A 27,954-nucleotide genomic window follows, 5' to 3' on the forward strand; every position below is an offset into this window, starting at 1 on the left:
GGGGGACGGAGAGACCGCACAGAGGGCGAACGGCCACAGCCCAAGAGGGCGAAAAGCCCCCATGCACAGAGACAGTCGGCTAGAGGACTGGACCCCAGCCAGAAAGCTGGCCCCTCCAGCAGACCCATCAAGCAGAAAGGGTGAGGGGCCCTGGGGGGGCCTCCCGGACCAACCTCCCTGCCCCCACATCTGAGGAGTCAAGACTCATGCAACCCACTGGGGAGGGGACACCCCAGCTCCACGGGGATGCTCCCAGACCAGGGAACGCGTGCATTCGGTGACATGAACTGCTGAGCCTTGGGTCTCCACGACCCTCCAGCCGGGTCCTTTCTGGCCGACAGAACCGTGAAGGACTAATGCCCTTAACGGAAACTGGGGCGGGGGGTGGGGAGGCTGTCCTGCCGATGCCAGAGACAGACTCGTAAGAGGACAAAGGTCTGTGAAAAAACAGAACGGACACCGGATGAACCCCAGCTAACATTTCCCTGCGCGTGCACGGGCTCCAGAAACCGAAGTAGCAGGAGAGGAATCTGGGTTAATCGCGCCCGCAGATGAGCACGGACAAAGGCTGCTCTTTATATAAATTCCCAAGACGCGGGCTGAAGCCGGCTTTCGGAGCGGGGGCTTGGGCGGCGGTGGGAATTCAGGACTGCTGCCCCGGGAGATTGAGGGACAGGCGTGGGGGGGGGGAGCAGGGTGTTTTCAGATACTTCTGCCCTGGGGATCAGGTGGGGTGGGAACCGGGGTCAGAGGTGTCATTAGGGCACATTCAAATGACAATTAGCTTAATTACCAAGACGAGCATTAAAGGAGCTCCCCGTGTAGGGTCATTGGACACGTTTTCTGTTTATTCTACGGCCTGGGCTCCTGACCGCCTTCCTGACTCCTCCAAAGTCATGTCTCCATAAACCCAAATCCATAAAGCGAGAGTTCTCTCTCTGAGAAAGTCGCCGGAGCCAACCGTGGAAATGTTGATTTTTTTTTGGTGAAAAGGGTAAAAATAACTCTTTTCCTGTCTGAAAATGATTAATATTCCACGCAGCTGTTTCCTGCTTTCAGGCGATCTGCGAACTCTAAGTGGGCGGGTATTTTCTTAGCTGTCTTTCATGTATTTATTTATACATTTTTTTTTCCCACAACAGAAATCACACAAGGTATGACAAAAATCGCATGCACTCTCGCGGTCGCCACGCCGTGTCTGCATCCACTCCGGGAAAATGCCGCCCAGGGACGGCCAACGAGAGCCGGGGGGTGGCTCAGAGCACGCCCGCCCTGAGCCCGCACGGCCGGCGGCGCGCCCTGACCTCCCTTGCCTCCGAGCAGGTGCTCTGGCTCGCTCCGGGAAGCGGGCAGACGCGTCCAAACTTCCTTTATTCTCCGTATGACTCAGTTCCCGACGTGCCCTCCAGCACGGTCACCATGGAGGCACATTCCGGAATGCAATTGTGCAAGAGGCTGGGGGCTCGGGGACACGCACCTTCCCGCGGGTCAGGACCCCAGACCGACTACAACAAAGCCCAGTCGCGCACCCGAAGTGGTCATTCCCTTCCGCGATGGCCGGGGACACCCGGCAATTTGGGAAGCGACCGGAGTCCTCCCGCGCCCCTCGGAGAACCAGTCCGAAACTGCTCGTTCCCATGCACCGCGCTCCCGACAGCTCTCCCTTACCTTCCTTCTTGGTGAAGGCATTTAACAAAGACTTCATTTTCCCTCCGACTTTGGCAGCCGTCCGCTCATTATATAACCTTCTCGGATGGGAGGAAGGAGAGGAGGGCTGCCCGGCCCCTCGGCGCTGGAGCGGCTCGGACCCGGGGAGCGGCGGCGGGCGTCTGGGCACTGCGTGCTTCCGAGCATAGCTGGGCATGCCAGACCCAGCGTGCTGGCGACAAAGCCCACCCCATATTCTGTCTGTCAGCTGGGAGCCAACCGTGCGTAGACTGGGGCTGCTCTCAAACCTTGCTGCCTCTGCAGGCGTCCGTCATGTGAGCAGGGCTACTCAGCTTTTGTGATCACTGCCTCTGGGAGGAGGGCGAGCGCGAGTCAGGCATCCTCCAGCCCGCGGCCGGGGAACCCCGGAGGCAGCCACGAGCCCGCGCCCCGACCATCCGAGCCGACACGGGCTGCTGCTCTGGCTGCTTCGGCTCTCACGCGCCGGGTGCTAGAGAAAACGCCCCGTGCTTTCCGAATTTTATTTTTAAAGAAAAAGCCAAGTTTTTCTCTGCTGCCGTTTGTCCGCTGGCAGATGCGGCGAGCGAGTCAGGACGAGACACCCGGGTCCAGAGCCTCACACCAGACCCACATGGACCGGGCAGCCCTCGCCGGCATTCTGGTATTGCTGAGCGCGACCCAGATTTCCGCTGGAAGGAATCAGACACAAGTACCTATCCCTTCTCCGGCTCACCCCATCGTGGTAATTACCCTAGAGAAAACAGGATTCCCTCCCCCCGGTTCTCTCTCTCTCTTTTTTTTTTTTTTTAAAGAGAGAGAGCACAGAGTGCCACCGAGCCCTGGCTCGCCCTGATTCCAGGCGGCTGATCTGAGCGAGTGTCTTCAGAGCCCCCGTGCACGTGTCCTGAGCATTTCCACCCCGAGGGAGCGGTCTGGGAGACTCCGGGAGAGTCCTATCTGAGGCGCGCCCAGGGAAGGGGCCGCAAGCTCGCGTGCCCGGCAGCAGGTGCACGGGGCTGCCTCTGGACAAGGACAGAGGGCTTCCCGAAAATGAAATGGAGCATCCCGGGGAGCCGGTTCCGTCGCCCGACGCACCTGCTGCTTGGCTGTAATTAAGTGTGCGTTTTCTCCGTTGCCAAGAGAACTGCTTCCGAAATTAAAAAGAGAGAGAGCGAGCGAGCGCGCGAGATGAGGCGGGTGAGGAAGAAGCAACGGGAACGTGTCAGTGGAATTCCGTGTGGTCGACATACTTGGGGTCGACAAAAATGGCAGCGTTCGGAGACGCAGGCATCTGCCTCGGAAGGACGGCCCGGGGGGTCGGACACCCGACCCAGTGGCCTCTCCGTGTGGCGGGGAAGGATGGCCAGTGCCGGCTGTCAAGTAGCTGCTCATTTAGGCATTGTCTCCCACTTAACACCCACAGTGTCCCATACCGCTCAGCTGCACCCAAACTCGGCCCTAGGTGACCCGTCGCCCCACCACGCTGGGTCGTGGGTCGTAAAGCCGCACCACAGAGCAGGAGCCGTCCCCGAGGCGTGCCCTAAGAAACGCGTCTGCTCCTGGTACATTACAGCACCGACTTGCTCTCATGAGTCACGTCCTTGGGGGGGCTGAGGCGGCGCCGCCTCAGCGTCTGTGGACGCGTGGGGCAAGGCTGAACAGTTAGCAGTTTCCGGATGCGTCTCCCTTAGGTGCAGAGTGCCATCAACAAGGACACAGTGGCTCCCACTCGGGGGGACCAGTGCCGTGCCCCGATTCCTGGGGCTGGGCTGGCCGCGGGCCGGGTGCCCGCCCCCGCCAGGACGGGAGGCCACAGAGATGGCCCACGAGGGAGCCCCCCTGCAGAGGCTGGGGCCCTGCCACGTGAGCCCCGGGAGCTCGCCAGAGCTCAGGGAACCCTCTGGGAGAGTGGGAGGCCCGGCGCTGCTCAGCCCTCCTCCACCGGTCTCTGCTCAGTGCCCTCCCAGAAGCACGGAGCCTCACGCCGAGCCAAGCTCCGTTACCGGTCCCCACTGCCAGCCGCACCACGGAGGGGGCACGTGCCAGGGCTGGTGGGGGTGGCGCTTTGCCAGAGGCCAGTGCTGCCTCTGGAGACCTCCTCTGTGCCCTTGCTGGTTGACCTTGGATGAAGGACATGGGGAAGAAGAGGCTTCCAGGGGCACGGACTGGGAAAAATCAGCCCCTTTTCTACCTTGAGAAGCAGGGAACAAGAGGGAGCCCGTCCCCTGTGCTGGGGAGCAGGGGATCCCCAAACAGCAAGGCCATGTGGCCCAGACGGGGAAGCCCCGCTGCCCCTGCTGCTGGCACACGGCGCCGCGGCTCCTCACGGCGCCCTTGCCCGTAAGCCGGAGCCAAGTCAGGAACGGCGGGGCCCTGGGGCTGGTGCCGAGAAGGGAGCCCCACCAAGGCGAGGCCCAGAGGCCTGGACCGAGACCCAGGTGGCCGGTTGGAGGCAGGGGCAGCCAGGCTCTCCTCGCCAGGTTGCTGCCCACCCCCGCCCCCCATCCCAGGCTGGCGAATCGCAGGCTCCGTGCAGGCCACGGGCAGACGCGGACGCGGCAGTAAACGGCACAAGATCCCCAGTCCTCCTCTTGGGGCGGCTGGCTAGGGGAATAAGGGTTTGAGGAACTGCAGGAAACACCTCTTAGCCACAGGATTCCTTTCTACACTCTCACCTTCCTTTGGTGCACTGCTGGGAAGATTCACGCAAACTAGGAAGGGTCACTCTGTGGGACTCACAGCCTGGGCTCTGCCCCAGGGAAATCCCACCTCCTGATCCCACCCACCTGGGCCATCTGAGGCCTCCTCCCCACCAGCAGGCGTGCTCTCCTTGAATACTTCCAGTGACGGGGAGCTCACTATCTGAACACAGTGGTTCTCACTCTCAGACACAGGTCGGGGCCTCCCCACCACGGAGGTGAATGCCGGTGCTGGGCTTACGTGTGCGAGTCTCCTGTCCCTTCGCATAGAAACAGGCTTGTGCCTGCCACGTACTAACCGGAGGAGAGAGGCACGGCGCTAAAAGCACAGATTCTGCCCCGACACACACACAGCCAAGTGTCTCCTTGGTGGCATTTTCCACCCTGTGCTCTGGGCCACGCTTTTCTGTGCAAACTGTTACTGGAGCTCGATGGGCTGGGGTTGCCCGCGACGTCTGTGTCGACATGCCTGAGCCCTCCGTCATGAGCCTGCGCGGCCGACGCCCCCCTGCCCGAGGGGCTGGGATCGGTGTCGTCCTGTGCAATCATGCTTTGGGTCTAGAGCCTCCCACGGTGACCCAGGGTTGCGTGAAGACAGAGAGCACGGCCCCGCATGTCACGTGCTTATCCACGTCAGCCTGTCCTCAGGAAAGACAGACAGACATCCTGCCCTTCACGCTCACACCACGAGGCCCTGGCCCCCAGCGCTGACTCGGGCCTCTCTGGAAAGCTGGGGCAGCAGGGGCGGAGGGAGGCGTGCATGCCCAGGGATCGGCGCGCACCGTGTCCACCACCTGGACGCGCCGCTGGAGGACGCCAAGCGGCTGGGCCAGATAAACATGCAGACGAAGCCGCAGGAAAAGATCTGAACACTCGTTTCTCCCTGAGGCTTCCAGAGGCCCCTGGATGGGTCCCAGGGGGCACCCTCTTGCAGAGTCCCCATCGGGATCCCCTGCCCCATGGCCGTAGGCTTGCAGGTATCACAGTCCAGATACCCCGAGACAGCTGGGGTGAAGCAGCCAACAGGCAGAGGGGGTCAGGACGCTTTGCGGCGACTCCGTCCACCTGCTCGTCCAGCCACCCCAAAGGGCAAGTGAGCATCTTTTGAGTGAGGCATGTTCGATGTCCATGGACAGACGGAAAAGCATGAGAGGATCAGATGGCGGTCCTTCTGTACCCCTTCAGGAGGACAAGGATCACCCCAAAAGGAACCCCCAACTGTCAGCCTCCTGCCGGGTCCTACTGCACCAGCTCGTCGCACCCTGCCCAGCCCCAGCGCTAGCCCCTTGGTAAGAAGCACAAAATAATAAATATGCAAATTAACAATAGACAATAGAGTCCCCCAAAGCCAGCCCCCGGCCCCCCCAGCCCCCCGCCCCCAGCCGCACGGCCCCACCGGCTGCGGCCTCGGCACCCCCCAGCCTCGAGCTCTGATCCACCTTCCCAAACCCTCCCGCTCGAAGCCCTTTATTTGCCATGTCTTTTGACAACTGCCTGACAACAAGCTGAAAATAATTTCATTTCTCATATAAAAAAAGGCTCTTCGCACATCAGAACATTTCAAGGCTCTGAAGTCCTGGCAGGAAGGACGCGCCAGGTGTGGCAAACGCGTCTCACGAAGATGCTGGTGCGCGGGGGGTCTTGGGAACGGCGCCCGTCTGGTGCCCACAGTCCGCCCCCCTGGCCGTGGTCTAAAGCCCGGTGCAGGGACAGAGCCGGACGTCTGAGGTAGGGGCTAGCTCTGCATTTACTCCCTCGGTGGCTGGGGGCTGGCCAGGCACCCCGGCCTCAGTTTCCCCATCTGTAGGTGGGAAGAACCCAGCTCGCCCCCAGGCTGTGGTCTGCTGAGCTCACACCTCAAGTGCGGGGCTGACCTTCCGGGGACGAGGCCCCGCCTGAACACTTCCCAGCTCTGAGACCCCGGGGAAGTCACCTCTCGCCCATCGAACGGGCTGTGAACCCTGCTGCCTCCCAGGACGGTGGTGAGGATCAGGCCACATGATCTTTGTGACGGTGCCTGGATGCCATGACTGTCAGCGGTCACTGAATAAACGCATTGAACTTCAGAACTCTGCTAGCAGACAGCAAGTCCTCCTCCCCGCCCTGGCCCTGCCCCATGTCTGTCTGTCTGTAAGGGGCCGGGAGGCAGCCACGGACAGACACGTCCTCGGGGACTTCAAGCTCCCCGGATACAGGCTGGATGCCCAGCTCCCCCATCACCCCGCAAACTGGAGGTAAAGGGACAGACGCATGAACGAACCAGCGCGCGAGGTGGCGACTCCCAGCGTCTCGTCTGTTCTGAGCGTCCCGAGGTGGTTTCCCAGGCCCAGCAGGCTGGCTTCCTCGGTTGTGTTGGAGCCGCCGGGGGCCTGAAGCCATCCCACTTCTCTGTCCCGTCCTGCCACACGCCGCCCTCACCCCTCTGGGCCCCAGAGGCGGCCTGCCCTGCTGAGCTCCAGGACTGCGTTTGCCCGCACCCCAAGGACAGGTCAGCCAAGCCAGGGTCCTCGACGTCCTTGCTGGGTCTGCCTGTCTCCACCCGGAGTCCTGCCTGCCTGGAAGGTTATGGGGAGCCCTGGCTCTTCCCTTCAGCGTTCCCTGAAGCCAGGGCTGGAGGCAGCCACGTGCACGGCCCAGAGCTCTGACTCAGGAGGACGGAGCCCGGGGATGTGGACGAGCATCCCTTCGGCGAGGCGCTCGCTCCCCAGAGCAGCGAGGGGCAGCCGGCGCCAGGCTGGCCTCCTGGGTGTGCTGTGACCTTCCTTTCCTGCATGAGTAAGTCAGATGGGTCCCTTGCTTGCCGCTGAGACCCTGGCCCGTAGAGCCGACGAGGCTGGGGCTTGGGCGTGAATCCTCCAAGACCCTGAAATTCCAGGGGGCGGCTGCTTCCCTTCCCTCTCGGCGGCCTGGCCTCACCTCCTATCTGTGCGGTGGACGAAGGGAGAGCAGGCTGGCACGGAGACAGGGCTGGATGAACAGAGGAGCAACGGAGTCCGTTTCTCCTTAACACAAGCTCACGGAGGAGACTGGAGCCTTTTCTCAGCGAGGGGCCCGTGGGGGGCTGCGAGGAGAAAACGGGACTCCAGAGGGTCTCAGTGGCCCACCAGCCACACCCAGCATTTTATCTTACGGAAGCTTAAGACCAAATGCCAAGAGCGAGAGCATGTGGCCGAGCCCAGAGCAGGGCGGCAGCAGGCCTGGGCAGGGGCGGGCTGGACCCCAGTCTTCCTGCCCACCCCCTTGTCAGCCCAGGCAGCAGACCCGGCTTCCTTCCCGCGTAGCTTTAGATAACCGCAACCTTTCTCCATCTCACAATAATTGTTAAATGAATCATACTTTTATAAATAACGCGAGATATAAAAGGCATCCCGGCAATAATGCGGGGTTATCTTTGAACAAAGACGTAGGTGTCGGCAGCACTTGTAGCGCTCCCGGCAGCCGGGGCCGCTGAGGGAAGCTGGGCTCCTGGAGGCTCCATTGAGCCCGTGGATAATCGGGGCAAAAGGTGCCCGAGTGGGGGTCCCCTGAAGCCTCGCAGGGCCCGCGTCCCCTCCCGGGGACAGGTCAGGCTCTGTGCCAGCGGTGGCTCGGGTCGGGCACCCCGTAGGTGGTACTCACCAGTTTCCTGACACAGTGACCCGGGGTGAGGTCCCAGGGGCAGGGAGAAGGGCTGGGGGTGTTGAACTGGGGGCTGACCACAGAGACGGGTGGTCTCCAAGGAGCACTGCAGAAGGAGCAGCCTACACCCTTCCCTCTGCACAGCTCACCCTCACCACCACCCTCGCCGCCGAGGCCTACAGACCACCTGCCCAGCTGCTCTGACTGGGAGGTGTGGGGGGCAAGGGCCCTATGAGCCCCCTAGGCGGCCTTTCTGATGGCTCTGACAGGGGAAACAGGCTCAGAGCCCTGAGGCGAGGCACCTGTGCCCACTTGGGCCTGTCTGCTCGGGTCCCACCTGTTCCCGGAGGCAGCTCAGTGAGCTCTCGGGGCTGAGCCAGGCCCTGCTGTACCACGGGACCTCTTCCCTCCTCTGCGGGGCTTCCTGGGGAGACCCAGGCACACCTCTGAGTCCCCGTGGCAGCTCGGGGAGGCCGCAGACGGACTGGATGGACGGGTGTGCGAGCTCCGTGCCGGAACACGGTATTCCCGCCTGCACCTGCGGAGACCCTGGCGTCGTGGCTGCCCTGCCCCCATCCCTCACACCCAGCCCTGATCCCCAAGAATGACCCTAGGGCCCCTCCCCACCCCCAGGAAGGGCAGGGTGTCCGGAGGCTCTGGTGCACACCTCGAGCTCTGCAGGGACTATGCCGATCGCCATCAGCACCGTCAGAAACGCCGTCACCAGTATCACGGGGAGGGGCCACCCCCTCTGCAGGAGCGGACTCTGACTGGCGCCCTTTTCCTGGTGGGTTACCAAATGATGGGATCTGAGCTGAGTCCTGGCTTAGCCTCTGACTCAAGGTGGGACTCAGTTTCTCTTCTGTACCGTGGGGAGGCTAGCCCCCACCATGCTGGGTTCGTGAGGTGTCTGAGAGGGCCCCACAGACGTGGCTGCCTCCTCAACCTCCCTCCCCTCCGGGAGTGCCCAGCAGGGTGGAGGAGGCCTCCCCGAGACTCAGGTGGGAGCTCCGCTTGGTTTCCCACCGTGGAGTAAGGCCCCCCGAGTTCCGGAGGCTGGTACGTTCACAGACGGCTGGCTCGCCCACAGGGGCCCCACCGGGAGCCGGGCTCTCAGTTCCCAAGGGGGACCGCACCTGCTGGGAGCAGCAAAGTGTGGGTCTGAGGAGTCAGGACCTCGTCCTGCGTCTGCCCCCTGCCTCCTGTGACCTCATGCACATCACCGCGGCTCTCAGGGCTGAGCACCCAGCCTGAAGGGGGTTCGAGCTCACAGAGCCCAGGGTTCACTCCAGCATCTGTGGAGTCCCAGGTGCAGAGGAAAACACTTCCCATGGAGGACCCCGTGAGTTTGAGCCGTGGGAGCCCACGGACCGGATGCATCCCCGGTGCATGCTGGCTTCCCCACGAGCCACCGGGGTGGGTGCCATCTGCAAGGCCCCGCCTCTATCCTACCTGACTGCTCTGGACATGAGTGACCGGACCGCAGAGGCCAGGTCCACACAGAGAGCGCCACCGGAACCACACAGGGAGAGAGCCCCATGTCCCGGCGCATGCTGGAGAGCCGACTGCACCCAACCGTCCCCCACACAGTGGCATCCACGTAAAGGCAGCTCCTGAGACGGCCCGAGGGTGGCCCAAGTGACCCCATGCCACAGACAGAGCAACTGTGTCCCCACCAAGCCCCTATGAGAAGCCCTCACCCCTGAGGGGAAGGTGCTGGGAGGTGGGGCCTTGGGCCGTGAGGGAGGAGCCCCCCAGCTAGGATCAGGGCCCCACCGGAAGAGCCGCAGGGAGACGATGTCTCTCTGCGTGTGGAGACACTGAGAGCAAGGGGCCGTCTGCAAACCAGGAGCTGAACTGGCCAGCATGGTCATCTCTAGGACCATGAGGATAGACGCCTGTTGTCAAAGCCACCGGCCTCTGGTGGCTTGGTAGAGCAGCTGGAGCAGACAGACACCATACGGGCAGACCACATCACTCCACCCCTGTGGGCCTCCTGGGGACCGGAGGACAAGCTGGCCGCTGCCCCTGGCCCTCCACACTGCCCCTCACCCGCACAGGCCCCGGCCAGCCCCTTCTGATGCCCCAAACACACATCTGACCCTTCCCTTGCTGGGGTCTCCACTGGACGGGGCCACCTGCCCTTCCCGTGCTGGCTCGGTCCAAGCCCCAGCCTCACTGTCACGGCCGCTTGCCGGAGACGGGTCGGCCACCTCCCTCTCGCCCTCCTTACGCTCCTTCCACTGCATCGATCAAACCTCGAAATCACGCTATAGGAGTTTGCCTGTAATGGCTTTTTCCCTCCAGGAAAATGTTGGCAGGGCTAAGTCTGTCCTGTCCACCCTTCCTCCCTGGCACAGAGCTCAGTTCCTCCCACGTGAGTTTGTTTCCTATCTTCATTCAGCAGAGGAGTAAAGAAATGGAGGGCACCTTCCCGCCTCCCATCCTGGACCTGGTGGTTGAGCCGTTTGCTTGGCCTCACTGCCTGCGAGGTCTGCTCCTGGAACCCTTCCGGCCACCAACACTGTCTCTGCACAGCTAGATCTTTCTGGACGGCATTGGCCAGGAGAGGGGGTTCGCACACCTTTCTATCTTCAGGCTACAGCACACGACCCAGCACAATGTGGGGACCCATAAGTCCACGTGCTAGTTATGTTCGGTCCTTGACCAGCCATGTCAATGCCTGGCTTGTCTGCTTCTGTTAATTGTGGTTTTCTCTGCACGTCGCATTTTCCCCCAACTTCTTTGTGTGTCTAGTAATCTTTGATTCCATGTCAGACATTGTCTTTGACATGTTACAGAAATTCTGGACTCTGTTACTTTTCACTGATGACTAGCAAATTCTTGTAGCAGGGAAGAGAATTATTGGCAGAACACGCCTTTCTGTGAAGATGTGGCTTTAGGTTTGTGTGTGTGTAGGGGTGGGGAGCGGGAGAGGAGATCTACTGACTTGGTCCTAGGATAAGATTCTGACATCACGGGTCCTTCTGAGTTTCCAGCAAAAAACTCAAAATATTTCCCAAGCTCCTTGAATGAGGCAGGGCTCACCTTAACACTCGTCTCTCTCATGGGGGAAAGACTGAAGCCTCCCTCAGCTGTCTGAGATTTAAGCTGCTGTGTTCCACTAGGACCCCTGGACTCTCCTCCAGAACGTTAGTTCAGAAATCAGTCCAGAACTTGAGGAGGAGTTTAAGTGCAGATTTGGGGCTTGTCCCTTTGTAGGATTTCTTGCCTCTATTTCTGGCCACTCAGGGAGCCCTTACCCCGACCCATAACCACTGAGGTCTCAATTCAGCTCACTTTCTGTCAGGGGGATCCCTCATTAATGCACGTCTCCTCCGGGAGACTCCTCCGGTAGACTCCCCTTTCGTCAAGGGTCCCAAGTTCTGTCTGCCTTTGGTTTCCCGCCAAAGCCTATAAATCACAGTTGCTATTTTTGGCCAGAATTTACCGCTGTTACCAGCAGGAGGGCACATGGGATGCGAGCGGTTCTGCCATTACTGGAAGGCAGGAGTCAGGGGCTCATAAATACATATTAAGCAAAGAAGTGCTGTGTCCCAGTCATGTGCGCCCGCACACACACACACACGCACGCACACAGAGTATCTAGCAGCAAGTGCCCGATCTCCATGTCTGGAGACAGGATGCATGCCTAGTGGGGAAACTGTGTGTGTCAAAGCAGAGAGGCCCAGGGTGAGGAGGCCTGGGGGTTTTGGCGACGGACCATGTCAGCAGAGAAGCCCGGGGCAAACATCAGCTTCTGGCACCCTGATGTCCTTGCCGCCCGCCTGGGCAGCCTCGCAGACCCTGAGACGGTGGACTTCAACACCCCTGAGTCTGATGGACATGAATTTTGAGCACCTCCGTTGGCTGGAGGGATGGGCAGGTGCCAAGGCAGGGCCCCACCTCCCAGATCAAGGTGTCACCTGGTCGGCACCTGTGCAGGTGCCAGGATGCCCTGGAATGGGAGGCGTCAGCACCAGTGCTGAGTGAGCGGCGGGTCGGTCCCCACCTGGCTCATCAGTCGAGCAGATCCTGCTGCAGGTTCATATTTTAGAAACTAATTAAGCCTTGGTGACCGATTTAACCTTCAGATGAATTCCTTCCAGGGCTGAGCTGGCAGCAGAGTTCCTATCAGGCACCGTGGCCAGGAAAACCCCCAATCCAGGAAGAACCCAGCCCCACAGGGTGGGGGAGCAGGGGATGGCAGACCTGGCATGGGCCGGCCGGCGGGGGAGGAGACACGGACACTGGGCGCGGAGGACGTGGACCCCTGGTGGTTTCCCGACACGGTGACAGCACATGCCATCCGGGATGAGCAGAGTGAGGGGTTCGGAGGACAGGGGCAGTGTGGCTGTTCCTCGGACGTGAACCCCAGCACCATCACCGTGGCTTCCCATGGCCAAGCGCCACCCACCGCCGGGCCTGTGGCACGTGTCCTTCTCTCCACGCCCAGCTTACAGACATGGAGACTGAGACCCCGAGAAGTCCCGGAGCTCGCTCCCTGGGCCCTTCACTCCAGGGCAGTGCCGGCCTCACTGTCCTGTGCCCTCACAGGGTCCCAGCCAGCCAGAGGTGCCCTGACCCATGGATGCTCACCTGGGAACCCAGGGGCAGGGGATACTGAATGAGCAGGCTGACTCGGGTGTCTGTGTGTCCCTACCCCACCTCTGCTCGGCTGTGAGCCCCTGCCTCCCTGCGCCTCAGTTTCCCCACCTGCCAAGTGTGGAGCCAACTGGAAAGTCCTCTAATGCTTCCCCAGCTGAAAACTCCAAGGACCTTGTCTGCATGAGGAACATTCTTGTCTGAGAGGGGCAGAGGGTCCCCAGGGCTGACCGGCAGGATCTCACAGATCACTTGGGGAGGCTGGAGCCTGCCGATGCAGGACCTCCTGGGCAGGCTGAGGACAGGACCCTAGGGTCTCAGCCCCCGAGGCACTAGAGCACTTCTGAGACTCAGGTCAGCTCAGCACAGGCCAAGGGACTTAAGTGAGCTTCCCAGGGGCCTCACAAGCAGCCCAGCTCTCTCGGCTCTTGCTCGGGTGGAGCAAAGACATGGGGCCTTGGAATAAGCGTAGAATGACCACAGCAGCAAGGGACATAGCGGGTAACGTCTGTCTGTCTCCTGCCCGGAGCACAGCGGGGGCCGATTCCTGCCCTCGCCACGTACCGGAGCACTCTGGGGCCCAGAGCGCATCAGGACCTTTCCTAAGGTCACGCCCCGGCCAGACACGGGCTGTATCTGAAGCCGTGGCATCTGCCCTTGTGCCATCCCTGACCTGGCAGCTGACCCCACGCCCCGAGCCCTGCAGGGGGCCTGGAATTCCAGTCCTGCCCCCCTGGGTCCCTGCCCCACAGAGTCTGGGTCCGCGTGGCCCCCAGGGCCTGCACCCTTGCCCTCGTCCTCCATGGTATGCTGCCCACCCATGCGGCAGCTTCTCGTAGGCCTGTCCACACGTCAGCCTGACCCAGCCAGTCGGGGCAGGTCTCAGCTGCTGTCCCAGCCCAGGGAGCCATCCTCGAGCCTGCACTGGCCCAAACCCTGCTTCAACCCCAGAGGTGACAACCATCTGCCCTCAGCAGTGGCCCTCAGGTGTGTCCTACGCTCTTCCTGGCGTGGCCCTGTCCCTGTGGCACAGGAGGACAGTCTGTGTCCTCACCCGCCTCTCCACGCTCCGCTTAGCAGCCCACCTGCACGGGAGCCATGGCGGGCCGTGCATGGCAGCAGGAATGGGTAGGTCACCCTGGAGGGCTCCCGTGGCACTGGACCATCTCCAGCAGCAGCTTCTATCAGGAAAAGACTCCAAAACTCTCTCTCATTCCTTTTTAAGGACATTAGAAGTCAGTCTTGCCTTCGCTGGACTTGGGGCCAAAACACAAGCTGGGAAGACAAAGCCAGTGTGTGGGAAACAGCGCTGTCCTGCGTGGGGGCGGCCGGGGCCATCCACGAGACCTTCCAGAGTCACTGTGGGGGAGCCTGAGGTGGCCAAAGTCCGAGCCACAGAGCCCTGAGGCCACGAGGTTACCAGGAGGACCCTGCAACCTGCCGATCCTCGCTGAGCTCGTGCCGAGGTCTGGCTGTGCAACCTCAGACAGGCTGTGTGACCTCTCTGAGCCTGTTTGCGAGGCTCCAGTGGTGCCCTTCACACTTGGTCCTCTCAGGGGCCCCTTCAGCTGGAGGAGCAGGCCAGGGGGGCGTGGTCTACAGCCTGGCACCGGCGAGCGCCTGCCCTGCAGAGAGTGTGAGCCCCTGAGCACCCTGTGCACTTGCTGAGCAGAGTCCCAGGTTCAGGGGCACACTGGCCTCGGCGTTGTCAGAACCGGCTCCTCTGCACAGCTCAGGGCACATGCTCAGGGACGAAGTCGTCCTGTCTGCAAGCCGACGGAGGGCTTCCGTGAGACTCCCGGGGACAGCCAGCGGGCTCCGGCCGGCCAGTGGTGCATGAAGGCCCAGGGCTCTCCCTGCAGCCCTTGCCCGAGCCTCTGCCTTCAGGCCCTGGCCTGGGAACCAGCCCTCCAGCCAGGGCCAGGGCGCTAGACACAAGGTCGGGAGGAAGACCCCGGCTCACCAGGAGTCCGCTCGGAAGTTCACATCCCCCCGCAGGTGACATCTTCGGAGGAGTCCCTGGTCTGGGCATGTGGGCACAGGAGGGGCCCCGGGGGGAGGGTCAGGGACTCACCCCTGACACCTGGGGACCGGATCTGCCTGCAGAGTCTTGTCTGTCTGCGTCTGGGGTGCTGAGAGGCAGGGAGAGTCCAGGTCGAAGGCGGGCAGTCATCATGCGCTTAACCCCATGGTCACTTGGTCTGCTTCCGACTGAGCAATTATGCAAAAGCCACAGAGGTGAGTGGAGAGGCAGGCGTGGTTCCAGAAGGTTCCCGCCAGCCAGCACGATACTCTGTGCTGCGCAGGCTTGAGGCGGGGGGTGGGGGGGGCAGCCAGGCTGGCGACCTTTCCCTGATGTCCTAGGATGGCTCAGAGGGGCAGCGTCTCTTCCACACAGGCGTCTGCGTTCAGCCGGGGTGACCTGGGGCTCCGCTCCTCTGTGTGTCCCACCTCCGTGACCGGGAGACGGTGAGTCTCTGCTGTTCGAGCCCCATCTGTGGTGTTCGTTCCTGCACCCTGGCCTACAAGCTCCGGCGTCTTGGGTGAACAGCTGGTCCCACTTCCTCCTCCCTGTCGCCTCCCCAAAGACCCTCGAGCCCTCCCGGGAAGGGGCCGTGGCACGGCACATGGAGTCGGCCTGGGGAACAGCCCGAGCCAGCCCACTGCCGGCCCCACTCACGTTTCTGCACAGACAGAACCTTCTCGCACCATCGTCCCGATCACAGGGGTCCCTCCACAACACTGGCTCCGCTCATGAAGGCTCGGCTTAAAGAAACCCAGCCGCGTCCTATTTCCTAACTGGGTCAGCCGAGTATCCCGTGAATCAAACTTGAGCCGTTCACACCGACACCGTCATGCAGTTTTCCATCTGGGGAACCGGATGTGGCTCTCCCCAAACCCTCAGTGTTGTCCCCATGGCCCACCTTCCCGACGAGGAGACCCGTGCGGAGGCCACGTGCACTTCCCAACCTGGCCCGCCGTCCCCTGCGTCACGGGACTCGGACACCCTCAGGCATCGGTGCCACAATGCGTGGTCTTGGGCATTGCCTTGCAAGGCGTTTCCGCCACCGTCCGGCCTTCCGAGCGCTGGGCACAGCAGGCGCAAAGTCCTGACCGGGACGCGTCCCTTACAGCCAGCGGGGGCGGGGTCTGGCTTCCGACCTTCGTAAGCGCCGGCGCGGTCTCTGCACACGGGGTGCCCTCCCGGATCCCCCCCGGCTTCTGTTCCTGGGAGTGGACCTGCCGGGCCGCATGCTGTGCACGTGTCTCGGCTCTGAACACACATTTCGCAGATGTGCTTTTCCCCCGAAGAGTGACTCCCATGTACACGACCAGGCGACTGCAACCAAGTTTTTTTTTTTCCCTCCTTAAAAGAAAAAAAAATTCTCTTCTAGAGTGAGAAATCAAGAAAATGTGTTTCAACCAGGGAACAATCCGTTCAGAAAAGTGAGAATGTCAGCAGCGGGTGGATCGTCCGAGGGGATCGAGTTCAGCCCGAGACCCACCCAAGCCGGAATGGCTCCTCCTCGCAGGGGCGTGGAGCTGGCTCGGCGCCGGCAGCCCCCTGCAGACCTCCGAGCCCGCGAGGGGGCGCGCCTTCCCCCACCTGCCCCCGCACTGGCCTCCCACAAGGACGGAGGCAGGATACCCCCCCCCCCCCGTCACCCGCAAGACCGTCCCTGGGGCGCTGCGGCGGGGCTGTGAGGGGACCCCTGAAACGCAATCCCCACGAGAAACGGGAGACGGAAGAGAGAGAAGCCCCGTGCCGCGAGGAATCAGACGGGGGCTCAGTGAATGAACAGGTACCTGCCATAACTAGAGACGCCGCGCGACCCACTGAAGGTGACACTGTGGGAGGAGACGCTTGACACAACCCGCCCGCGTTTGTCCCTGGCTCCCTGAAGTCAGACGACACACAGCGCACAGTGGGGCAGGAAGTGGGGCTGCCGTGGCTGGTCCTCGTCTCTGGGGAAACGTGAGGCCAAGGGTTGCCCAGCACCTCAGGACGCTCCTCTGTGAACGGTGGACACGGTGACACGGACTGGTGGGCAGGAGGCCCCCGCCCTCCTCCAGCAAGCCCACAGGAGTGGTGGCATGTCTGGCTACCACGCCAGCCCCAGGAGGGGTGGTATCCCCATCCCGCCAGACCACGGAGGCAACTTCAGCTCAGAGAGGTTCAGTAATCCACCCGAGGCCTCACAGCCTGGACGCAGGCCGAGGGCCCGGAGTCTGTTCTAATTTGAAGCTCTCCTGCCCCGGCAGACCTGTCCCCACCGTCGGTGCCGTGAGCACAGAGCAGGGTCATCCAGACGGACACCCTGGCACAGAGGACACGTTCAGGGTGCGAGAGGCTTTTCTGGGATTTACCTGTGTTCACGTGAGAATGCCTGCCTCGGGCCAGGCTTCCCTTCTCTACAAACTAGGGAGAACAAGAGGGCTGCAGCCTTCATTTTGTGGATGGGGTAGAGGCCCAGGCAGGAGGAAGGGGCCCCACCAGCACAGGATCCTGGAAGGGTCTTGGGGAGACCGAGGCACAGGCCTCTGCTCTAGGCCTCATCTGAGTGACCCAGCAGAGTCGGGGCCCCCGTAGGCGGCCGTCCCTCCTGTCAACCTGGCGCGGCAATGTCCACGCCTTTGTCAGCACCATTCCGGTGACGGGGTCCCTCAGATGTGGCCAGTCACACAGGACAAGAAAGCAATGCCAGGAATCACAGCGCCCGCCCCAGGAGCTGCTGTCGGTGTTAAAAATGGCGGGGGGCACGCCTGGGTTCTAGATCACCCCCCCAGGAGGAAACCACCCCTGCCCCACCAAGGGTCCTAGAATGGCAACTGGCCCTGAAGCCTGCCTGGGCATCTTGGAGCACAGAGCAGCACCCCAGGGTCCACTCCCACGCCCCAAGCCCCAGTTCATCTGCTCATGGCCCCAGGTTCACGGAGGGGGCCTTAATGCCACGCAAACACACCGGCAGCCTGCAGAGGGACGGGCTGACTCGGCTCTGCCTGGGAGGGAGCCCCGACCCCTGAACCCTGAGGGCCAGCCCAGTGCCCACTGGAAGGCTCGGACCAAAGCTGGGGTCAGGGTGGGGCAGGACTTGGGGACCGGGAGGCTGGGTGGGCTAGGGGACCTGGCCAGCAAGGGACTGGGCTCCTCGTGGCGCTGGGAGGCCTGCAGGGCCTGGGGTGGGGTGGCTGCTGTCCACTTCCAGCTGCTGGAAAGCGTGAGGTCCCTGCTCTCCTGCTTATGGCCCATGAACCAGAAGGACGGCGACTCTCCCAGGACTTCCTCCCTGAGGCTGTTAGCTGCAGCAGTATTATTACTACTTCCTAAAAAAGAAGCCAGAACCCTGGATTTCTACATGAAATCTCCTGATTTTAAATGCCGACTCGTTGCTATTTTATCAAAATGTGTCTTACAGGATGGGTAAGAGCATCTGCCCGGGAGCCGTGGGGAACTTGGGGGCTGGGGTGTGAAAGCGGCCCCCACCCCGGGGTTGATTCAGCGTCGCTTTCCCGAAGCGTGTCCCACAGGGCTCGGGAGAGAGATTGTACGGCAGAGTCTGGGAAATGCCAGATCGTGCAAACTCCCCGGGCTTCTTTATTGCAGGACTTGCCAGGACCTTTAATGTTCTAAAATGCATCCCCAGGGTCCAACGAGGGACTAAAGCAGGCAGCATTGTGAATGGGATTCGCCCCCAGAGCTGAGTTTTGTGGAGCCGCTGTGGAACTCACTACAAAGCAGCACGTGTGTGCGCCCGCGCGTGCCCAGCCACCGAAGGGACATGATGGGACGTGATGCGGGCGCGCAGGCCATCGTGACGCAGGCCACCCATGGTAACACTCTGGGTCCGACCTTGTGTTTAGAATCATGGCCCCGGTCTCATCCCCGACTGCACAGGACGGCGAGGTGGCTCTCCCCGCGGGGGCCGGAGGGGCCGCAGGTCTGCCGCAGCAGAACCCGGTAAGCAACCGCACCTCTGGGCTCGGGGCCGCCCTCCCTCGGGGGACACCCCAAGCACCAATGCGTGAGGGTGAGCAGGGGGACCCACGTCCGCTGTTGCAGACTGTTCCCGGGGGCGGGCTGTTCCCCCAGGAGAAGGGGCCCCGGGGAGCAACAGCCAAGCAGAACCGTCGCCCCAAATGCACAGACAGCTGTCACCTCTCACGTCTCCCGGCTGCGGATCGGGTGGAGAGGCCCCAGGTCATCTTTTTTAAAGAAATTATTTTCAACTGTGGTAAAATGCACATAGAGTACAATTTGCCGTTTTAGCTCAATGCGTGGCTCAGGGCACTAAGCAGATGCATTATGTGCAGCCGTCCCCACCAGCCGACTCCAGAACTTTCCACCATCCCAAATGGAACCTCTGTCCCTGTGAGACACTGACCCCGACCCTCCCCCGGCCCCACCGTCCACTCTATGTCCCCGAGACACCGATCCCAGCCCTCCCTACCCCCAGTGCCCAATGTCCACTCTCTGTCCCCCCGAGACACCGACCCCATCCCTCGCCTGGCCCCGGCGCGCATCACCCTGCTCTCTCGCCTCCGTGGATGTGGCGACTCCGGGGATCTCGTGGTAGCATCACACAGTATCTGTCATTTATTCAGCGTCTGCTTATTTCACTCAGCATCACGTCCCTAAACTCCAGGCACGTTACCAGTGTCAGAATGGCCTTCCTATCTCCTTGAATCTCCATGACGGCAACAAGAGATCGATCCTCAGATGGCCTGATGGGCTCAGAGAAGTCAAGCAACTTAACCAAGGTCACACAGCTCCTGCTGGGCCTTGACCCTGGAGCCTCCCAAGTCCCCACCCCAGGCTTGCTACAGCCCCAGGGACCCCCGAGCAGAAGGCAGGAGCACGTCCTCTCTGGAGGAGTGATCTCTGAATTAGCTTTGGGGGCGGACGCGCAGACCCCTATGCCCTGGGCCTCCCTGAACAGCAGAAACCCATTCTCTCACAATGTCGAGGCCAGAAGAGCCAACTTGGACCTCACAGAGCTGTGCTCCCCCCGTGGCCTTGGGAGGACCATCCTTCCTGTCTTTTCGAACCGCCGGTACCTCAGTGTCCCTGGGCTGGGGCCGGTCCCACCAGCCCTGTCTTCCCTCTGCGTATCTGTGGGTCTCTGCCTGCAGCTCCCCCTGCCCCCCGCTTTTCTATAGACGCCAGCCATTGGATTTAGGACCTGTCCTAATCCAGTATGACCTAATTTCAACTGAACTAATTAAATTGCAAAGTTCTTATTTCCAAATAAGGTCATGTTCGGTGGTTCTGGGTAGACGTGAACTCAGTGAAATCTCCCAGGAAAGGGACATCTCAGTGGTTGGCGGCAGTGGGTTACCTCGGAGGGACAGGGGTTTGGGCGATTTTTGCCGGCGTGCGCATTGTCAACTGCTGTGTCATTTCTGTGGAAGATCAAACATTACCTCTCCGTTAGGAAAAATTAGAGAGATAACAAATGAATCATATAGTTTGATAAAGAGTGAGATTATAGAAATGCCCAGAGGCACCTGCTCGCACCCCAAAATGCTGGCATTAATCCTGGCGAGTCCACCCCAGAGAAGGTGACCAGTTCATGGTTCGAGAAAGCTTGGTGGCTTTTTACTGTAGCCGCCACTGCTACCCAGACGAGCCCCCGGCGAGTGCCAAGTAAGCTCAGGGGACTAAGCGGGCTCTCAGGGGCCCAAATCCAGCCTTGCACCCCAAGTGGGCACACCCCTGGCCGGCTGGAGGGAAGGGGGCTGCGGAACTGTGTTGAACAGACCCTCACACACCCCAGAGGGTTCAACCACGGACCGGTAACCGGAGAGGTCAAGATGGGAAAACTTCCACATACCCAAGGACAGAGTCCAGAGGAACGCCCTCGGCCAGGGGCAGGTGCGCCGGTGGCAAAGATGTGCGTCCCCAAGAGCCGCGCCCCTGCCCCATCCATCCTGCGACGGGAAGCAACCCCACTCCTGCCTCCTGCACGGGTGTCCCGCCTCATGGCGGGGGGGGGCGCTCCAGGAGGGGACAGCAGCACAGGGCCCTCAGTTTTGCTTTGGCAGAACCCAGCCCTAACTGTCCTGCTGTCCCAGAAATCTGGATGCTTTTGGTGACCCATCACAGGGACAGAAGGGCCATCCAGCTAGATACCAGCAGGAGCCCCTGTGGCCCTGGCAGTCTGCACCGCAGGCTCGACTGCTTGCCGCCAGCTGCATCGTGAGGCGTTGGCAAAGGCGGCTCGCCCTGCACAGCCCTCCTCTCTGGTCTGAACTGCAGGCACGGGGACCGCTTGGAGGAAAAAGGCCGGTACTGGGAGGCCACAGGGCCATGTCTCAGCGGCTGGGGTGGGGGGGGCAAGGTTCTGGATGCTGCCGAGTGTGGGGGCTGGGACAGCTGAAGGTCCTGAGCAGCCCACCCTGGCCACGGAGGACTGCACAGCCCTCCCGTCCGGCTCCCACACCCCACGCTCCGCGCCAGTCCTCCTGAGCACTCCGACAATCTCTGCGCACCTCCTCCTTCAGCCGGCCTCTCCTCCCCTCGTCCAGCGGAGGCAAGAGAGATTCCCTCGAAATGAAGGCTCCCCGATGGGCATCTGTTGTAAATCTCGCGTGACTCCCTCTGGAGGGACCCCAAGCCTGGCCCTGCCCACCTGCCTACTGTGCCCACCCCCACACTCAACTGTCCTACCGGATCCCCAGACCAGCCAGGACCAAGAGTGACCCACCACCTGGGGCCTATCCCCGACTCCTCCAGCTGCCGACAATCCCAGACCCCACGGGAGGGATGACGGATAGAGGGCGATAGCGTGTGCAGAGCCCTGCGGCGGGGCAGGTGCGTTTTTAAGCACCCAGTGTGCACGGACCTTCATGAGGACCCATGGGATCGGAGGTGCACCTTACCACCCCTCGAGGCGGTCCTAGGGAGGCAGAGCCCACCAGAGCAAAATTCCATGGCCCCTCCGTGTACACAGGCTCCGTAGGCTTTTAGCCGGGGACCCCTGAGAGGCCCAGGACGGGGCTGCATCGGATACAGCTTGGGCAGCAGGCACGGGGCCTGGCCGGCCCTCAGAACACACAGCCGTGGGCCTGGCCAACAAACCCGGACTGCCCTCACCCCGCAGGCTCCTCATTCTGTCTCCCCGTAAGCCCCACACATGTGCCACGCGGATTTCCTGGCAGGATGAACAGAACATTCTGATCACCAGGCGTATTTCGGTCTGGGAAATCATCTCTTTGACATCTCATTTGTGGATCCAATCAAAGGCTGGCCGGAAGACGCAGGATGCAGAACGCAGTGGTGGCGGGCCAGGCGCTCTGAGCAGCTGGAAAGCGCAGGGCTTCTCATGATACTCCCCTGGGTACGGGCTCGGTGGCCACAAAAGCAAGAGTGAAAGTACTCCCAGGTTTAAACCGCAGCCCTCATCCTCAGGGGAGTCAGTGTGGGAAGAAGAACTAGCAGGAAGTCTGCCATCTGGGTACAGGGCACATCCTCAGTGCTGAGCACAGGGCCTGGCATGTGATAGGCTTGCTGCAAGTATGGAGTGAGCCCACAGACGGGTGGGTGGGTGGATGAGGGGGAACGAAGGAAGGGGGAGGGGAGAAATAGAGGGAAGGAGAAAGGAAGAATGGGGGATGAATGGATGGACGCATGGATGGTGGATGACGGCTGGATGACCGACGGGTGCGTGGACGGGTGCGTGGAAGGTACATGGGTAGATGGATGGTTGGGGGTGGTTGGATGGATGGAGGGACGGGGGGTGGTTGGGGGTTGGATGAGTGGATGAGTTATGGATGGATGCATGACGGCCAACTGGCCGGCTGGGGGATGGTGATGGCTGATGGCCGGCTCGGGGACGGGTGATGGCTGGTGGCCGGCTGGGGGACGGGTGATGGCTGGTGGCCGGCTGGGGGATGGTGATGGCTGGTGGCCGGCTGGGGGATGGTGATGGCTGGTGGCCGGCTGGAGAGGTGGATAATGAGGCACGGGTGCATGGAGAATGACGGACGATGGCCGGCTGGGTGTACGGACGGATGACCGACGGACAGATCGACGGGCAGATGAACGAGGAGCCCAATAAATGGGGGGCGTGTACGTGAGAGGACAGACGGATGAAATGGACAGACCGCTGGGTTGGTGGCCAGATGAGCACTTGAAAACTTCAGTATTATTTATGTCAGGCTCTATGTTCATTTCCCTGAGAGAGGCTGCCAGTGGGTGGCCTGAGGCCAAATCAAACAGCATTTTTTAATTAGTCACTAACATATACAAGTTTAAATATTTCATATACAAAGCCTGTACCTTTGGCCACACTTGCACAACTAGGGACTGTGATGGCACCCCGCCCACATTCCTGCCTGGCACTTGCCAGCCACAGCCAAGCCCACTCCCCCCCACCCCCAAAAAAAGAGTGAGCTCTCCAGGTCCTCACGGCTCCCCTATAGTTTGTCGGGTTAGGAAGAAAGGGAAAGATGCTTTTTTCCATGTCTCTTTCAGAAGAGTAAAAAGGCAGACCAGGTGTGTCTTTAAAGATAAGACTGCACTCTGCTTGGCGGGCCTCACCCATTTCCCCGCCTCTGCACAGTAAGTCTGTGACCCTTCTGGATGTATTATTTACTTTGAAGCAACCATATAAGGAGGACTCTGATTCCCGTGTCGTTGTATCACAGAGCTTCAGAGAGCTTAGAACATGCACCCAGTAAGCCAGTGGTGGTGCCGGGACCCACACACGCACGTGGGTCTGTGTGGGGGGAACCCTCTGCCCAGCATCGCTCTGCCTGGCCCCCAGAGCCCCTCGCCCCACTCCAGCCTCACAGGGACTTCCAGACGCCCCGTTTCACGATTGGTGGACTAATGAGTCCCATGGTCCACTCCGTCATCCGCACTACATCAGTCCACCCCGGAGCCCTGTGCCCGCTGCTCAGGCTGCCAAGCTGCAGGGCAGGGAGAGGAGTCCCAGAGGTTTGGGACCTGCTGGGGGCACTGCTGAGAGCCTGTGGCTCACAACAGCCTTAGCACGTGGCCGGAGAGATGACTTTCGGTCATCGTGCTTTCCCGAAAAGACACCAGGGCATAACTTCACGGCGAGCTCAGAGGTCCCGTCCCTTGGGCTAAAGGTGGGATCAAGGGCACGACGGCAGGAAGTGGGGCCTCGGCGCGTGCGGGGCCAGCGTGTGCCCCGCGTCGTCTCGCAGAGCGGACCCCCCGGGAGCCCCGGCGGACCAAAGCCGCGGGCTGTGGGGCTTCCCCGCGGCCCCGTCCTGGACTTGTGGCACCGCAGCTGGAGTTCCCAGGGCCCGTGGTAAGTCGCCAGACGCCGCGTGGAGACGGAAGGATTCCGATCCCAGCACACCCGTGACCTGTGCTTCTCAGCTTTCCTCCCGGCCCAAATGTGCTGGGAGCTAAAATTAGGGGAAGCCTTGTACCCAGGCTGTGCTCCGTCAAGGAAGAGTCGAGTTCTGCTCAGAAGCCGTCCTGAGCATCTGCTTCCCATCCTCTCATGATGCATTTTAAATGGAGCCATCAAAATTCACAGCCATGTTCAGAGAAAACAACAGCAGCCATGGCCGCTACATTTGCATCCGCGGTGTGGTCCGGCTGCTTCTTCCTTCAGTCCCTGACACCACCATGTCTGGTAGGCGGGCGAGCCAGTGTCGCACCTGAAACCACAGGCAGGACGGCGGCCTTCTTCAGCCCTCCCCAGCCCCCAGCTGCTCTCGGCAGAGACGCAGGCCTCACCCTGCACCCCCAGCCCAAGCAGCAAGGTGGGTTCCTGGGCAGGCTCCGGCTCTCCACCCCCATGCCCGCCGCCAGGTCTCCCTGGACGCTTCCATGTGCTGCCAGGCTTCCCCTGCCTTCCGCAAGGCAGCTGTTTGCACGGCGTGAAGGGGCTTCTCTTGAAAATATAAATCCTGGTGACGCCTCTGCTAAAAACCTCAGAGGGTTTTTTTTGTCGTTGTTTTTACCATGTTTAGAACAAAACCCAGACTGCTGCTTTTGGACGGCGAGGCTCCGGGGACCCAGCTGCAGTCTCCAGCCCAACAGTCCCTCCACTTCCCTAGGACTGTGCACTTCCGTCCTGCTCACACCCCCGTAAGGACCAGCCTGGGAGCCCAGGGTTTCCCAAACAAACCTCTCCCCACCACAGGCTGCCGGCAGAGCTTGTGATCAGGACTATACCCCCACCTCTGCAGAGCCGACCCTTCCACCGCACACACTTCAGCACAAGTGCCGCCCGCAGCAAAGCTTGCCTTGAGATTTCATGGCGCGGGGGGTGGGGGGTGTCCATCTCCCTTGGGACTTCAGTTGTCCTTCCCCCACTGTAGCACCACTACCTAGCAACAGCGTCAGGAAAAACTTAGTACATGCTGCGATGGACGGACGGACAGATTAGTGCATGGATGGACGGATGCTGGGATGGATGGGTGGGTGCTTGGGTGGGCGGGGTAGGGAAGCGGGGGATGGGCGGATGGAGAAGTAGACGGAGAGATACCAACACCCCCAATCCAGAGTCCAGCTAAACATAGAAAATGGACGTGCAATCACATGTCACATTTTTAGGGAGCCATACGAGGTTGCTAGCCTCGAGACGAGATCACAGGTGCATAACCCTGTTCCGTGACAAGGACAAGCACGTGTGGCCTGCGGTGTGTGGTGTGCATGCGAGCACGTGTGGGGGAGGGGCCGTGCCGGGCGCTGGGACGGCTCCGTCTTCGCACCTCACTCCTCCCCTTGCTCTCGTCGTGACTTTGGGTAGAAGCAGCTGTGCTCTAACCCAGCTCGAGGGGCTCAAACACCGGCGCGCCCCCTCCGCCTCTGCCTCGCTCCCTCCGTCCATCGGCCCGTCCTCACCCACCCCTGCTGCTCTCCAGCCACCAGTGGATCCCACACCCACCCGCCCCTCCCTCCCTTCACGGGTCCAACAGTGAATGAGCACTAGTGGGTGCCAAGCCCCGGGAGGCACCTGGGATAAAGTCAGGAGCAACAGCCTCCGGGAGCTCGCGTTCAAGGCGGGGGAGCAGGCGGAACCACGGAAGGAGAAGGGTCTGTGCATCTACGCGTCATACTATAAATTCCCTCCGCTCCCAGCTCCCTTTCCTGCGGGAGCCCGGAGTCTGGCTCTGCTCTGTCCCCCGCCCCCAGGGCGGGGACCCATCAAGGTCCCTCAGCCCGCTGTCTGCGCAAGGGGACGTGCTGGGCCCCTCGGTCCCGCCGCATGTCAGGGACGCGCTGATGGGCCGAGTCCACAGGCCCCGCGAGGCTGACGGGCTCCGTGCTGCGGCCGTTCTGACCAGGCCCAGGGTAATAAACCCGCCGCTGCCCGTTGTACCGTGTGGGCCCTGCGGCGGGAATGTCCCGTCGGACACAAGCTCGGCGGGCATGCCTTTGTTTCCACGTGAGAATAAGCAGGGCCCAGATTTACCAGCGGTTTTACGCCTCCAACCGTCCTTTCAAAATGGGTAGTGAAGGACGGATGCTTTACAGACACCGGAAGACCGGGGAAGACCTCGAGGCCTCCCAAATGCACTGAGACGGAAAGCGATGTTTCTCCTCCGTCGCCGCAGTGCTGAGACAGGCTCTGGAGGGAGAGGTGGGACGGCCGTGCCCTCTGACAACCGTCCCAGCCCCACCTGCGCCTGAACTCGCAGCACAACACGGGGGTCCCACCCCGGTTCCCATCAGCCGGCTGGTTTGGCGGGAAGCCCGCTCTTCCGACGACGATGGGTGGTTAAGCGGCCCTGGCGAGCGCCTGTTCCGGGAGCCTCTGCCCCGAGGTGCCTCTTCTGCAACGTCCGCTGAGCCGTGTCGCCCAGAACCGGGGTTCAAGCCGTGGCCACCCACCGCCAGGTGTGAGCCTGCCTGCTGCTGTCGGGGGTCCAGATGGCAGGGGCCGCGCCCCGTGGTCACCCAGCGGGTGGAGACCCCAGGCCAATAGGTGTGCGAGTGGCGTCCAGGTCCACTCAGCGTAGGGCCCGCTGTGTGCTGGGCACAGGGTCCCTGGCGGGGAATGAGCTGGAGGTGCTCCCTGTCCTTAGAATCAGACGATAAATCAGCCCATGGATACAGGAATGATGGGACCCGGAGGGTAACCATATGCTCTCTGGGCAGCCGTGATCACGAAGACCGGGTCCGAGTCCAGTTTCGATGCAGTGGTCCAGGAGCAAAGGGACAGCGATAGAGCTGAGACTCAGAGAGCATCGGGGGAGAGCACGAGATGAACGGGGAGCCGGCTCAGAGCTGGTCACATAGGCTGGGAGTCTGGTGTTGATGCCAGCCCCGGTGTGGGGCCAGGAGTTGTTCCAGGCAGAGATGGGGCAGGTAGTGGGCAACAGGATCTGACTTACGGTTCTTTTGCAAGATGCCTCTTCTAGCTGCAGGGGTGGAAACTGCACTGAGGATGGAAAGAGTGGAGGCAAAGACCCTTGCCGGGAGGCTACTGCACAAGTCTGTGTATAGGATGACAGAATATGAGCCTGAATGGAGACAGTAGCAATGAAAACAGTGGGGTTGATATAACCATTGCATTTTAGAGACTGGACATAGGACAGGACCGGCTGATGAGCCGGACGTGGGGTAAAAGAAGAGGAAGAAGTATAGGTGACACTTGGTTTTCCTGCTTGGGACATTGGAAAGAGAGAGAAATCCTGTGCTTGGGAAGCTGGGGACTTTGGTATTAGTCACACAGCGTAAGAAGCCTGTGGGACCCTGTCGGAGGGGCCGGGTGGGTAGCTGGGTGCAGCGGCTGGCGTCTGATGCACCAGAGGTCAGAATCCAGAAGTGAGTGCACACACAGCTTCACGGTCCAAGAACAACAGGGCCGGGGGCCAGTTCCCGTGCAGTGAGCGGGTGAAGAACGGGGGCATGGAGCTGACTGTGCTCAGACCCCACCCTGAGGACCCCAGATGCAGTGGGAGACAAGCCACTGGCTCGGGACCATGACAGGCAGGCAGAGGCCGCTTCCCGACTCCCAGAACACCGGGCGGAGATGCTTGACTGCGGCTTTTTCAGCTCAAGGAAATCCCAGAAGAACCCTGAATGCGGTCACACCCCAGGGATAAATCCGACAGGAACATGCAAGGTAGATGCAAAAAGTGACATTTTCAACACAAAAGCAAACAGATCTTTTGCGGACTGATGTAGGTGATGGAGGTCTGGGTCAAGAGGGCGTGGCCTGTGGTCAGCCGCCCACTGGGACACAGTCCATAGGTGATGCCCTTCCCGGTCCCTGCCTCAGCCGATCCAGGCCCTGGGTCCACTGGTGCTGCTTGCCCAGGTGCCCCTGCACATGGTGTGGCCCCAGGCTGACCCACCGAGCGCTGTGAGCGTCCTCCGTCCTGTCCCCCGACCTCCAGAGAACCCCCACCCCCAACACACACACGTGCTACC

General features: G+C 61.3%; 1 protein-coding gene across 2 annotated transcripts in view; it reads right to left on the reverse strand.

Moving 5' to 3' along the window:
- SHANK2 (SH3 and multiple ankyrin repeat domains 2) overlaps positions 1-27,954 on the reverse strand; it is a 449,254-nt gene that overhangs the window by 265,710 nt on the left and 155,590 nt on the right. Inside the window, exon 1 of one of the 2 annotated variants that reach the window (XM_045066365.1) lies at positions 1,669-2,390. The exons of the other annotated variant lie outside the window; for it this stretch is intronic. Coding sequence (XP_044922300.1) covers positions 1,669-1,864 — 196 coding nt within the window. The 5' untranslated portion in view covers positions 1,865-2,390. Of the gene's footprint in view, positions 1-1,668; positions 2,391-27,954 lie in introns of those variants that run through there. 2 annotated transcript variants of the gene reach the window in all.

This window comes from Mustela putorius, unplaced genomic scaffold (assembly GCF_011764305.1).
Source record: "Mustela putorius furo isolate JIRA1106 unplaced genomic scaffold, ASM1176430v1.1 tig00000127_pilon_pilon_pilon, whole genome shotgun sequence".
NCBI lineage: Eukaryota > Metazoa > Chordata > Mammalia > Carnivora > Mustelidae > Mustela > Mustela putorius.